Source organism: Pelmatolapia mariae, linkage group LG23 (assembly GCF_036321145.2).
Source record: "Pelmatolapia mariae isolate MD_Pm_ZW linkage group LG23, Pm_UMD_F_2, whole genome shotgun sequence".
In the NCBI taxonomy this organism is placed as follows: Eukaryota; Metazoa; Chordata; class Actinopteri; order Cichliformes; family Cichlidae; genus Pelmatolapia; species Pelmatolapia mariae.
In genome coordinates this window covers 33482566-33495587 of record NC_086246.1, presented here as the reverse complement: position 1 = coordinate 33495587, position 13022 = coordinate 33482566, and the positions used below count along the sequence as shown (strand labels likewise).

At 39.7% G+C, this 13022-nt stretch overlaps 1 protein-coding gene across 12 annotated transcripts in view; it reads left to right on the top strand.

Annotated features, from left to right (window-relative positions):
- LOC134620332 (NLR family CARD domain-containing protein 3-like) overlaps nucleotides 1–13022 on the top strand; it is a 38108-nt gene that overhangs the window by 5752 nt on the left and 19334 nt on the right. For all 12 annotated transcript variants that reach the window (XM_063466460.1, XM_063466459.1, XM_063466454.1 and 9 more), the window contains 3 exons: nucleotides 2148–2274; nucleotides 2359–2460; nucleotides 4830–4908. In XM_063466460.1, coding sequence (XP_063322530.1) covers nucleotides 2198–2274; nucleotides 2359–2460; nucleotides 4830–4908 — 258 coding nt within the window. In that variant the 5' untranslated portion in view covers nucleotides 2148–2197. The remainder of the gene's footprint in view (nucleotides 1–2147; nucleotides 2275–2358; nucleotides 2461–4829; nucleotides 4909–13022) is intronic.

The following is a 13022-nucleotide window of genomic DNA, read 5'->3' as shown; positions in this document are numbered from 1 at the left end:
AACTTTTCACATTACGAGTCTAGCTTTTTCTTGTTTTTTTTTTCTTGTCTACCTGTTAGTGTATAGTATGGCATTTGTACTACACATTTTTTATTGCAAGAATGATACCCATCATTAATATCTAAACTTATAGTGTTTAGATAGTAAAGTCTGTCATACACTTGTTCTTGTGGATGCACCCGTTCATTGCACCCCTCACAGAGAGTGACTGAAGCTGCAATGGCTGTTTCTGCTTTGACCAAGAAGATGTGGATATGAAAACAATGATTGTACAGCACTTGTCTCAGAGCTCCTGATGCTTTCAATTCACCCCCTTCAATGCAATGCCAGTCCTTCTTGCTCTGCCAGTAAACTCCAGAAAATACTGTTATGGTTTAAAGGTCTCATTAAAGTCTATAGACTTCTCAATGTCTGTTATTATGTGTGACATTGCCCTAACATCAACCACAAGTCCTTTGTTTCAATCCGCAAACTTAGAGTTCACCTATCTTGAATGCTAATGTGTTGTCTTCAGTGCCAGTTGTTTGTTTTGCATTGGCTTTCTTTCTTCATCTCCAGTTTGAATCTTTATGAGTGGAAGGAAAAAAAGTGCAGCACCATTTCTGTCCTCTGGACTTGCCAGGTTATTTATTTATTTTTTTGGCCACAATTATATCAGGTTAACATTACTTTGGAGTCTGTCCTTCTTTTTGTCTGTCCTTCTTACTGGGACACTTTGCCATAGTCTTCTTCATTTTTGTCATCTTTTTCATTGTCTTAATCCTCATTGGCCTCTCTCATTCTTTAGAGGCAGTGGTGGAGAACTCCAAGCCTCAAGGGCCGGTGTCCTGCGGGTTTTAGATGTGTCCTTGATCCAACGCAGCTGATTTAAATGACTAAATTACTCCCTCAACATGTCTTGAAGTTCTCCAGAGGCCTGTAATGAGCTAATCATTTGTTTGACCCAGGGTGATATCTAAATCCTGCAGGAAACCAGCCCTTGAGGCCTTGAGTTCCCCAGCCCTGCTCTAGAGGTGCCCCAGGAACTTTGCCTCACATAACACGTAGTTTTTTATCATCTCTGTAGATGTATAATCTGTGTTAACTGCTCCCTTCTGGACCCATAACCTGTTGGCACAGCCATCATAATTAGATTTTTTAAATTTAATTTATTACACATGCACACTCATACATGTCATAGGTCAAAGTGTAAGTGTAAGAGCATATCCCCAACAACTTGTGCACAACTTAACAAAAGCTGAGTGTCTCACTTTCAAGTCTTTGTTTATAATTGAACTATGACTTGAATATGGTTTTGGTGAACACCTCTAATAAAAACAGCTTCTATGTCTGATCATAAATCCACTGAAGTTGTTCAAAAAAATCCTCTGTTTCATTGAGGCTGCAAAAAGTTTTAAAATGTTTAAAGTATCACCACACTTTAGAAATACTCAATTAAAGTGTTACTGCATTTAGAGTATGACTTCCGTTATATGCGTACATACTCATATAAGTTCTTGGCTGTGCTCTAATATTAATGTCACTGTAGTTTTCCGCATGAGTCCATGGAGTTAACAACAGTTCAAAATCAGGACTTAATCTCTGATCATAAATAGTTCTACAGAAGAAGTTCTCAGAGCTGCTATCAGCAGTTTTCTGAATCCTCATTTTTTCTGATCCTAAACACCACATTTAAAAGTTTGATTCTGTTCATCTGGACGTAGTGTTTTCATTGGGAGAAACGTTTCGTCACTTAACCAAGTGACTTCTTAAGTCTCAGGTGACTGCAGGTTTCCCCAACCTTAAACAGTACACTTGCATAAACAATGAAACCAGCCCACTGAATGAACAATGGGCTGTGAGGTCAGTTTCTCTATCATTAATATGCAAACAGTCATGATCATTGCTCAAAGACCATTGATAAATAGCCATGAGTACCATTCACAGAGAGTTGGGGAATGGCTGCAATCACAACATTGTAAGATGGCGAAAGATGTACCCTTAGGCCCCCTCCTTGAGATGGACTTTCCCTTTTCATGTAAATGGCCTCCTTGTCTTGAGAAGGCCAGCTGTGGCAGAAAAGAAGCAGCTGATATTTGGACAGCACGCATGATGAAAAGGAGGATTTCAATTGATGTGCACATGAATGATTTGTGTTTTCTCTGCAGGCGAAGGTAAAAAAATGTGTGTTAGCTGATGTGGATGTGAATTCAGCAGCATGGATCAGTGTGAGGACCTAGAGGAGGGAGTCCCTCCCTCTAAAAGAGACAGAGAGAGCCAGGACAAAGCTCAGAGGTAAGATGACCATCTCTAACTGTCCATGACTCTTCTGCATGTCACAGATCAGCACTCACATCACTGCACCATCATTATTCACAGGAACCAACCTGGACCTGAACCCAGCTGTTTTTCCTTCAAGAGTGACCAGTCGATGCCTTTTTATATTGGGTTTAAAGAAGGCTGCTGTTCTCCTGCAGAGAGGTAATGTGTGTCTTAATGCTTTTGGTGAGTTGGTGTCTGTGAATAAATCCTCCATCATGTTTAATGTCAGCTCAGCTCTTTCTTACACACATTTCTATCTTATGTGAAGCGGTGTGTGTTAGATTGTGTTTCCACAAACACAGCAGTCGGAGTGTAAAGAATGGATGTTGTAGGAGGTGTTTCTGTAGTGAAGAGGCTGAGTGTCTGTAGGACTTCAGCTGCTCCAGCAGGCGTCTCCTTTGTGCTTTGCTTCAAACACAGTGTAGGTAGGAGCTTCCACTCAGGTGTTTCAGGTTTTGCTGGATAAAGGAGGACAAACAGTTTAGTGAGCGCTGCTTTGATGTCCTGCTGACAAGTTTGTTTTTATGGAGGTTTGTGGATTCTTGCAGGGATAAAATGAAGAGCAATTCAATTCAATTTATTTATATAGCACTCTTCACAGGATAAAAACCACAAAGTGCTTCACAGTCATATAAAACAGGTATACATAAAATACACCAAAATCAAACATACAGCAAAAAATCTAATTAAAAGCCAATCTAAATAAGAGTCTTAAGCTGCTTTTTAAAAGAATAAATACAAGCAAGAGCATGAACTGTGAGCACTGAACTTTTAATCTAAAACCAGAAGAAAAAAGTTTAGACTTTGTTTTGTCTAGAAACTGGTGTACTATAGTACAGCAAGTCCCTCAGTTCCAGCCTTTGTGTACATCCCCTCAGTGGCTTTAAATTGAAGCTAAGTTGATACTCATGTGTAGGGCTGCCACGATTGGTCAACTAGTCACGATTACGTCGACTATCAAAGTCGTCGACGACTAATTTAATAGTCGATGCATCGTTTGAAGCTTTGTAAGATCCCAAAAGACGCAGGAATAAGTAGTAGGATTTAAGAGTGTAATAACGGAATGAAACCGAAGATGGCAGCACTGCATGTACAAGGATGCCAGCTGCCGTTAAACCCAGAAGAAGAAGAAACTGTGTCCCAGAATTCATAGCGCGGCCTTGCTCAGTTTCCAACAATGGCGGCAGCTAGTTAGTTTTAATATCTTATTATTCTTTCTGGGTCACAAAATAAACGTTTAACATATTTTCAGGCGAGAATGTAGCTGTGTAAACTTCAAATATCTGCTCAGTTTATCAAGACACCACATATTTTCAAAAGCGCTCCGACGTTTTCAGAGACGTCTGTTACCCACTAGCTCGATAGCGAGCCGGGGGCAAGCCTCACTAGAGCCCGTGAGAACAGCGGACTCCCGGCAAATTGTTTTCAAACCCACCGCTGTCTTTCACTACTCAGGTTAAACATGATATATGAGTCACTTAGATAACTTAAAAATGTTATTGTTTGGCTTTTTTCAGTATTTTATTTGTTCCTGAGTAAATCGGTTTGGCTGAGATTAAAGTTATAGTTTTTACACAGCTGAATAAACGTCAAGCAGACAACTGATTATCAGAAGTGTGAGATGCTCGAGAATATACTCCGATGTCCCCTTATATTTTAGATAACAAGGAGTTTATTAAACTTAACCGAAACAATCTGCAAATTAAATTTAATAAACTATCATCTTGTTTTTATTTTTAGTTAGCACATACCTTAAACACTTAAAGCTGTAAGCTAATGATAGTTATATAAGAGCAGATGCTGCTGGTGCAATAAGCTGTACGTTTTACGTCCAATGGATGCATGATCTGATTAGTCGACTAATCGCAAAAATAATCGGTGACTAGTCGACTATCAAAATAATCGTTTGTGGCAGCCCTACTCATGTGTTTGTCTGCTTTAACAGAAAAGAAATGGATAATTAGAATAGTAACCTGTAAATATATCCAAAGATGAGTTACACAGGTTACCCGAGTTATCGGATAATTATGTTTCTGTGAATGTGTTTCTGTGGTAGATCAGTTAGTGGATTTTCTTGGGTTGTCACTCACTCTGATTCAGTTTCCTGTTAATGAGCTAACAGAGAACAGCCTTTCTGCTGTTACTAAAGAAAATATTTCCCATCAATTTGTCAAAATGATAACTTGACTTTATGGTGATCTTTGAAGTTGTTCAATAGCAGAATAATCTGTTTGAAATTAGCAGAGAAGACTTGGTAAGTTTTTCACTCATATACTCAACTATGCTGCTCAACCCATACCATGTTTGGCAGCACAGCATGACATGAACTTTGTGTTAGTGTTTTGAAAAACACGAGTCGTAAAGAATGCAAAAAGCCACTGACCGTCACTTAACTGTCTTTGCGTCAGATACTACAAGGCACTTTTAGAGCCCCAAGCATTAGCAGGAGACAGCTGTGTTGCTTTTATTTATTTATGTTTTTCTTAAGCCAGCTGTTTTGTCATTCATTCTTTACAATTCCTCCACAGGGTGGACCAGCAGAGCTCAGAGGTTCCCAGTGATCAGTCTGCCCAGCAGCATCAAACACAGCTGGACTCCATATTTATGGTCTGTACATGTACAACTGGTACAATACTACAATTCTTTTCTGTTCAGTCATCTCCATGCTGGGTGTGTGGATTGTGTTGTGGTTTAGGAGATAGAGCCAGTTGCCTAGTTGTCTGCAGTAGTGGAGATGAGGTGAAGAAAATTGTATGAACAACCAGGCATGACCTATAGAGCAACACACACCTCATTGAATGGTTTTACTTCATTTTTACTACTTTTTACATTGCAGATATATACTGAAGACATCAAATACAGTGGCTTGCAAAAGTATTCGGCCCCCTTGACCTTTCCCACATTTTGTCACATTACAGCCACAAACATGAATCAATTTTATTGGAACTCCACATGAAAGACCAATACAAAGTGGTGTACACGTGAGAAGTGGAACAAAAATCATACATGATTGCAAACATTTTTTACAAATAACTGAAAAGTGGGGTGTGCGTAATTATTCAGCCACGAGTCAATACTTTGTAGAACCACATTTTGCTGCAATTACAGCTGCCAGTCTTTTAGGGTATGTCTCTACCAGCTTTGCACATCTAGAGACTGAAATCCTTGCCCATTCTTCTTTGCAAAACAGCTCCAGCTCAGTCAGCTTAGATGGACAGCGTTTGTGAACAGCAGTTTTCAGATCTTGCCACAGATTCTCGATTGGATCTAGATCTGGACTTTGACTGGGCCATTCTAACACATGGATATGTTTTGTTTTAAACCATTCCATTGTTGCCCTGGCTTTATGTTTAGGGTCGTTGTCCGGCTGGAAGGTGAACCTCCGCCCCAGTCTCAAGTCTTTTGCAGATTCCAAGAGGTTTTCTTCCAAGATTGCCCTGTATTTGGCTCCATCCATCTTCCAATCAACTCTGACCAGCTTCCCTGTCCCTGCTGAAGAGAACCACCCCCAGTTGTTAACAATGGCTTTCTTCTTGCCACTCTTCCATAAAGGCCAACTTTGTGCAGTGCACGACTAATAGTTGTCCTATGGACAGATTCCCCCACCTGAGCTGTAGATCTCTGCAGCTCGTCCAGAGTCACCATGGGCGTCTTGGCTGCATTTCTGATCAGCGCTCTCCTTGTTCAGCCTGTGAGTTTAGGTGGACAGCCTTGTCTTGGTAGGTTTACAGTTGTGCCATACTCCTTCCATTTCTGAATGATCGCTTGAACAGTGCTGCGTGGGATGTTCAAGGCTTGGGAAATCTTTTTGTACCCTAAGGCTGCTTTAAATTTCTCAATAACTTTATCCCTGACCTGTCTGGTGTGTTCTTTGGACTTCATGGTGTTGTTGCTCCCAATATTCTCTTAGACAACCTCTGAGGCCGTCACAGAGCAGCTGTATTTGTACTGACATTAGATTACACACAGGTGCACTCTATTTAGTCATTAGCACTCATCAGGCAATGTCTATGGGCAACTGACTGCACTCAGATCAAAGGGGGCTGAATAATTACGCACACCCCACTTTGCAGTTATTTATTTGTAAAAAATGTTTGGAATCATGTATGATTTTCGTTCCACTTCTCACGTGTACACAACTTTGTATTGGTCTTTCACGTGGAATTTCAATAAAATTGATTCATGTTTGTGGCTGTAATGTGACAAAATGTGGGAAAGTTCAAGGGGGCCGAATACTTTTGCAAGCCACTGTATATGAAGAAAGATATGTCAAAGTGTCCACCCTTTGGCACTATAAACCTTTGGTCTTTTCTCAATGAGCTTCAGTCACCTGAAAAGGTTTTCACTTACACTTGTTTCTTGTCATGGTTCATTTTTGGAATTTCTTGCCTTCTTAATGGGGTTGAGACCATCAGTTGTGCTATGTAGAAGTTTAGGCTTTCAGGTATTGTTCCAACCTATTTGAAAACTGTTAGCTGATTAGTTCTTGCCATAATATGAATTCTAAGTATAGAGAACAACAGTTCATCATTACTTTAAGAACTGACACTTTGAATGTGACCCCAAGTGCAGTTGCAAAAATTATCAAGCGCTACAACAAGACTGGCTCACATGAGGACTGTCCCAGGAAAGGAAGACCGAGTCACCTCTGCTGCTGAGGATAAATTCATCTGAGTCACCAGCCTCAGAAACTTTCAGAACTTTTTTCCATAATAAATGAAATCATCTCTATAGATTTACTTTGGTTATTAGAAGTTTCGTAGTTCCCAGGCTTGTCAGGTCTTTGGTATATCTTTTCCACTCACCTTTTGCTTCTGTGGTTGGTCAGGACTAGAGATGGCACCTTTATACCTGTATGCAAAAAAACACTGCACCCAAAATATGTCATAGTTGAGCAATACTGATCAATCTAATAAACTTAAATCTACACCATCCTCCGTGTTCTGGTATTCTAAACAGTGATTAGCAGAAATACTAAACAACCTAACTAATAGGGTTGCCAACTCCCAGCAAAAAAAATAGGGAACCACCTCCCCACCCACCGCCTCATGATGCTTAATCAATGTAATCGACTTTTTTTAATGCACGTGTAAAACAAATGCACAGAAATCAATTATTTTTCTACAATAATTAAATAGATTCAACATCTTTCTTCAACAGAATTGCAGACTGCACAGATGGTACCTTCTGGTAGTTGCACATGAGTGAGTGTGTGTGAATGGGGGTGCATTTGTGTGACTTCCTGCTGATCACAAAAGGGTCATCTCCCTTACGATGTATATGGCTCAATTACTGTAATGGTCTGCTATACACAAACACAGGTGAGCAATGTTCCCTCTAATTTTTCACGTGTCTGAGCGAACACACAAACTCCCTGAGCGATCCCTTGGACCACTGTGAGCGACATCAGACGTGTGCACTGTGGTCACGCCGGCATCTAATCCATCCAAGTTACATGGTTTATTAAAATAATCAAATTACAGCATTTACATTTATGTTAGACTACTTTTAATTAACTGCTTTAGCCCACTTACAATGAAAATGTAAAAAAAATCTAGTCATTGACCTGTGTAGTATGTTAACACTATTGGAAGTAAAAAATAACTTGAACTCCAATTTTGAAAACACAACTTCTTTCTTTTTAAAAAAAGCTCCGACTTGTATTATGAGTATGAGTCTGTGGTCTGGGAGAGAGTCCTGTAACTTTCTGTCTGCAAAATATAGTATATAATGACCAATGCCGGGCAATTAATTATATAGTTACGTCTTCAAAAATGTAACTCAGTTTGGCAAACGACAAAGTTTTTTGCAGCTATTTTTTTGAAATGCAGCCAAGGCATTTTTAAATAAACATTTCAAACTATTTACAGAACAATCAGCTGTTCTGCATCAAATCTGATGCCACACAAATTATTTGTGCCACTCCAAAAAATAATTTCTGTCCACTTTGAGATAAAGGAGAACAACAGCCTGATACCTGCAGGCCTGACAACAGGAGATGTATCACTCCTGTAACACCTGTAACATTCAGCAGTCGCCTCATTGTTCTGACACACACAACAAAACTATTGACTACACTACACGCTAACTACACAAGATTTGCGCTAAACGTTGCAAATCTCTCACATCTCAAAACACCACCGTCACTCCTAAAACTTCCTCCCATTTCTTAACAACTAAATGCCATGTTTTGATTGGTCAGCATGGTACATTTTTTCGACCAATGGGAAAGGGTGGGGGGTGTTTTGGTTTCCTCTTTGCTCACAGGCGGAGAGTGCTTTCAAGCGTTTTCCTTATAAAACGCAGTTTTTACCGTTTCTTCCCGCAGTAAATATAAACAACGATAGTATTCAGGAAGAAAACCAAACATTGCATATATTTTTTTTATCACAACTCTGGTTTTACGTGGCCTATCAACACAATTTAAAAACTGGTATAAAGTCCACACTTTATCAATTGTTCCGTCTGTCCTGCTCACATCTTCAATGGTTGTACACGCTGTCATTAACGTGGCTTCACTCCACATCAGCCACGCCGCTTTGCTAGCTAAAACACCGGTGTCGGCACATAAGGACACTCTCATAGCCTGTCAACGACGTTGATTAGCTGCGTATATACGTGAATGTGAATTGGCTGGACTATAGGATAAGGTGGCATCGTTCTAATCCCTTACTGGAGCAGCCAGTCACTTACTGACTAACACTGCAAAACAGAATTGTTAATGTATTTACTTTAATTTCAATTCAGGTTAGAATTTTTTTTGTGTGCGCAAAGCAGTTTTTTTCTGTGCAGAGACCGTGCCAGCAGTGCGCAATTGCGCACGCGCGCAGCTTAGAGGGAACATTGCTGGCAAGAGTGAAATCTTTCTAGGCAGCATCTCGAAACAGTGATCCATGCATTTATTTCTTCACGTCTGGACTACTGTAAGTCCCTTTATGTGCGGGTCAGTTAGTCATTGCTCTCACATCTGCAGCTGGTTCAAAACGAACCAGCTGCTCGTAAAAGCCTTCAATTTTCTCAAAACTCGACAGTGCACCTTATAATCCAGTGTGTCTTATGTATGAATTCTGGTTGTGTTTACTGACCTCGAACCGATTTTATGTGGTACACAGTGCTAAAAAGTCTGTCAAAAAATGTTTTAGTATGACTTTGGTAAACTATGAAGCAGCACAGCTTGATGGATTGTCTGCTACAGTAGTCAGGAGCCTCACGGAGCAATCTGGGTCCAAAACTCCGTCCCTTCAGGTCCCGAAGTCAAACGAGCACCGCTGCACACTGAGAGTTAAAAACTGTCTAAATTCTTTTATCTTTAATAAAATGATCAGCATTGCTGCTTTACCAGGTGTAACAATTAAGTTAAACATCCAGGCATCCATGAAAACAGAATTTATTACATTTAACGGAGTTAGAAGTTAGCGGAAGTTAGCGGAAGTTAGCGGAAGTTAGCGGAAGTTAGCGAGCTAGTTTCGCTAGTTACCTAAGCATGATATACCATGTTCTAACTGAGAGATTTCTGAAAAAATTAAAACGTACAGCTCTGCTATCACTTCCAACATAGATGAAGACAGAAAACTAAACAGCAGTGACGATTGTAGGGTTACTGAAGTTGGGCTAGCTGGTATATATTGATTTGCTATGTGATCGCTAGCGACACAGCTATCTTAGCATAACATAAACAGTGCAGCTGGAAGATGAACGCTAAGTTTTTTCCACTCGATAAAAGTTAACGTGAGGGTTCCTGATGGTTAGGGACAAATGCAATCGCATGGCAGGATGCTGTAAACGGAACAAACTTCAGTCAGGAGAACAACTGAGAAAATCCATCCACAATACGAAGTTTGTCATTAATATACTGCAACAACATGGGAATAGAGCAGCTGTGATAGAATACAGCATTAATGAATTAATGGTACAGAAGTAGGGGGAAGCAAGAAGATTGAGTTGAATAAAGTTTGACTTATCTGACTGCTTTGTTTTGCTTAATTTGCCTTATAATCCCCTGCACCTTATGGTCCATGGTTGATCTATGGTTTTATTTGGCACACTGCAGTTTAATGTTGCAAAGCACTTCTTTTTAACTTTAGTGGATATTATATATGGTTATGCTCAGGATATGTCAGCCCATTTCTACTGGAAATGGCTTTTGGTTAAACTTTGAGCAAGGAATTTGCCTTTGCACTGTTAAATTTTTAGATAGCTTTAATGCACATAAAAAAAACAGCTGCTTGTATAAGGGAAAATAAATTGATGGGTTTTTTTGTGCTAGTAAAGTTGTCGAGTTATATTTTGTATTTTGTCTCGCATCAGTTATGTCGTCAGTTATATCATTATCACAAAGTTTCAATTATATATTGTGATAAATATTTTTGGCCATATCGCCCTGCTCTAATCCCTACACACCCTAGGGGTGTCCAAATTCATAGAGTGCATCCTCCTAAGGACCCAACCTTCACGGTCTATGTGGGCTGGGTCCTCATAAGACCAGGTAGGCCGGAAGTGAGCAGTTGTGAAATTGGACGGTCTAGCCTTCAGATTCACGTCACCAGCTGTCTCGGTGGAGTTTAAGAAACTCAGCCGTCTGCTCCTTGCTATCTAAAATACAAGAGGACACTGGCGTAAATTCTCGATCGTGTCCTGTTTAATCAGTTTTCCATTTGACGTTTATTCAGCAGTGTGAAAACTTTAGAACTTTTAATCTCAGCCAAACTGGTTTACTCACAAACAAATCAAACACTGAAAAAAGCCAAACAACATTTTTAAGTTCTATAAATGACCTATATTTATCATGTTTGACCTGAGTAGCGAAAGATTACGGGGGGTTTGAAAACGATGTGCCGGTAGCTCACTGTTTTCGCCGGCCTTAGTGAGCTGGCTAGCTATCGAGCTAGTGGGTAACAGACGCCTCCAAAACGTTGGGAGCACTTTTGCAAGTATGTGATGTCTTGATAAACCGAGCAGATATTTTAAGTTTACACAGCTACATTCTCGCCTGAAAATATGTTAAAAATGTAATTTGTGATCCAGAAAGAATAAGAGTAATATTAAAACTAAGTAGCTGCCGCCATTGTTGGAAACTGCAATTGGCTGGGCCGCACTATGAATTCTGAGATATGGTGGGCCATGAAGGATACACCCTACCCATCTTTCAAATCTGGGGAAAAGGAGGACGCATTTGTCAACCGCATTTGGAGGAGTCTACAAATTTGGACAGCCTTTGTCGCGTCGCTGTGACGTAATCGGCCTACAAATGCGGCCTCTGGAGGATGCAGCCCATGAATTTGGACACCCCCCCGTCAGTCTCTTAGGTCAGTTGACCAGCTGCTCCTGGAAGTACCGAGATCCAGGAGGAAGCTTGGAGGGGACAGGGCCTTTTCTATCGTGGCTCCTAAATTATGGAATAACTTGCCCTTGCACAATAGAGAGACCCCTTCACTCTCCACTTTTAAAACACGTCTTAAAACTAATTTTTATTCTTTAGCTTTTGAACTTATTGAGACTTGTAATTAAATTAGTTATTTTATTAATTATTTTGCTTTTTCTCTTATTTGGCTTTTATTTATATGTAAAACACTTTGTGTCATGTGAGCTGTTTTAAAGTGCTTTATAAATAAAGGTGATGATAATGATCCCCTTCATCATCAAGATTCACCTTATCACTAACAGATCTTGCCTGTTAGTGATAACAGGCAAGATCTGTTGCTCTGCAACTCTTCGACCTGATGCTCTGCAACTCTGGAACAGATCCAGTAGCACAATATTTACCTTGTTACTTGTTTGAAAATAAAACGTTTAAAAACATGAAGAACTGTTAGTGTTTGGTTTTGCGTAAGAGTAATTTTTCACAGCACTGTAGATTATTGGAAAACATTGGAGATAAACCATATCCTAGTCATGAGAGATTAGGGATGGGTATCGTTTAGGTTTTATTCGTTACCGGTGCCAAACCAGTACTTTTGAAACGTGCCGGTGCTTAAACGGTGCTCGAACCGGTGCTTAAAGAATGAAGAACACAAACTTTGTCCAAAAACCTCTTATGTTTTTACTTTCAGCAGTCTCCTTTTTTCCACAAAATGATAACCAAGTTAGCCTTTTCTGTTGATACAACATACCTCCTTTGGTTGGAACCGGTGCTTAAACAATGGAAAACACAAACTTTGTCCTAAAACCTCTCATGTTTAGCTGGTTTTTTTTGTAAAAATATAACAATGTTAGCCTTTTCTGCAGCTATAGGGCATGTATGGTATCACTCTTGGCTGGAAGCAGTGCTTAAACAATGGAAAAAACACAAACTTTGTCCAAAAACCTCTTATGTTTTTATTTTTAGCAGTTTCCTTTTTTCTGCAAAATGATAACCAAGTTAGCCTTTTCTGTTGATGCAACATACCTAAAACCTCTCATGTTTAGCTGTTTGTTTGTTTTTTTGTAAAAATATAACAATGTTAGCCTTTTCTGCAGCTATAGGGCATATATGGTATCACTCTTGGCAGGAAGCAGTGCTTAAACAATAGAAAAAACACAAACATTTTCCAAAAAGCTCTCATGTTTAGCTGTTTTCCACTTTTTCTTTGGTCATTTTAGCCTTTTTGGCCAGGGTGAAGGGAGTATCTGCCATCAAACAAGAAGACAGCCGCATGTAACTACGACGGTGTTTGCTAGTTCACCTTACATGCATTAATTTAATAACATGGTTAGCCTACTCAACGTAAATTACAAACGAACAA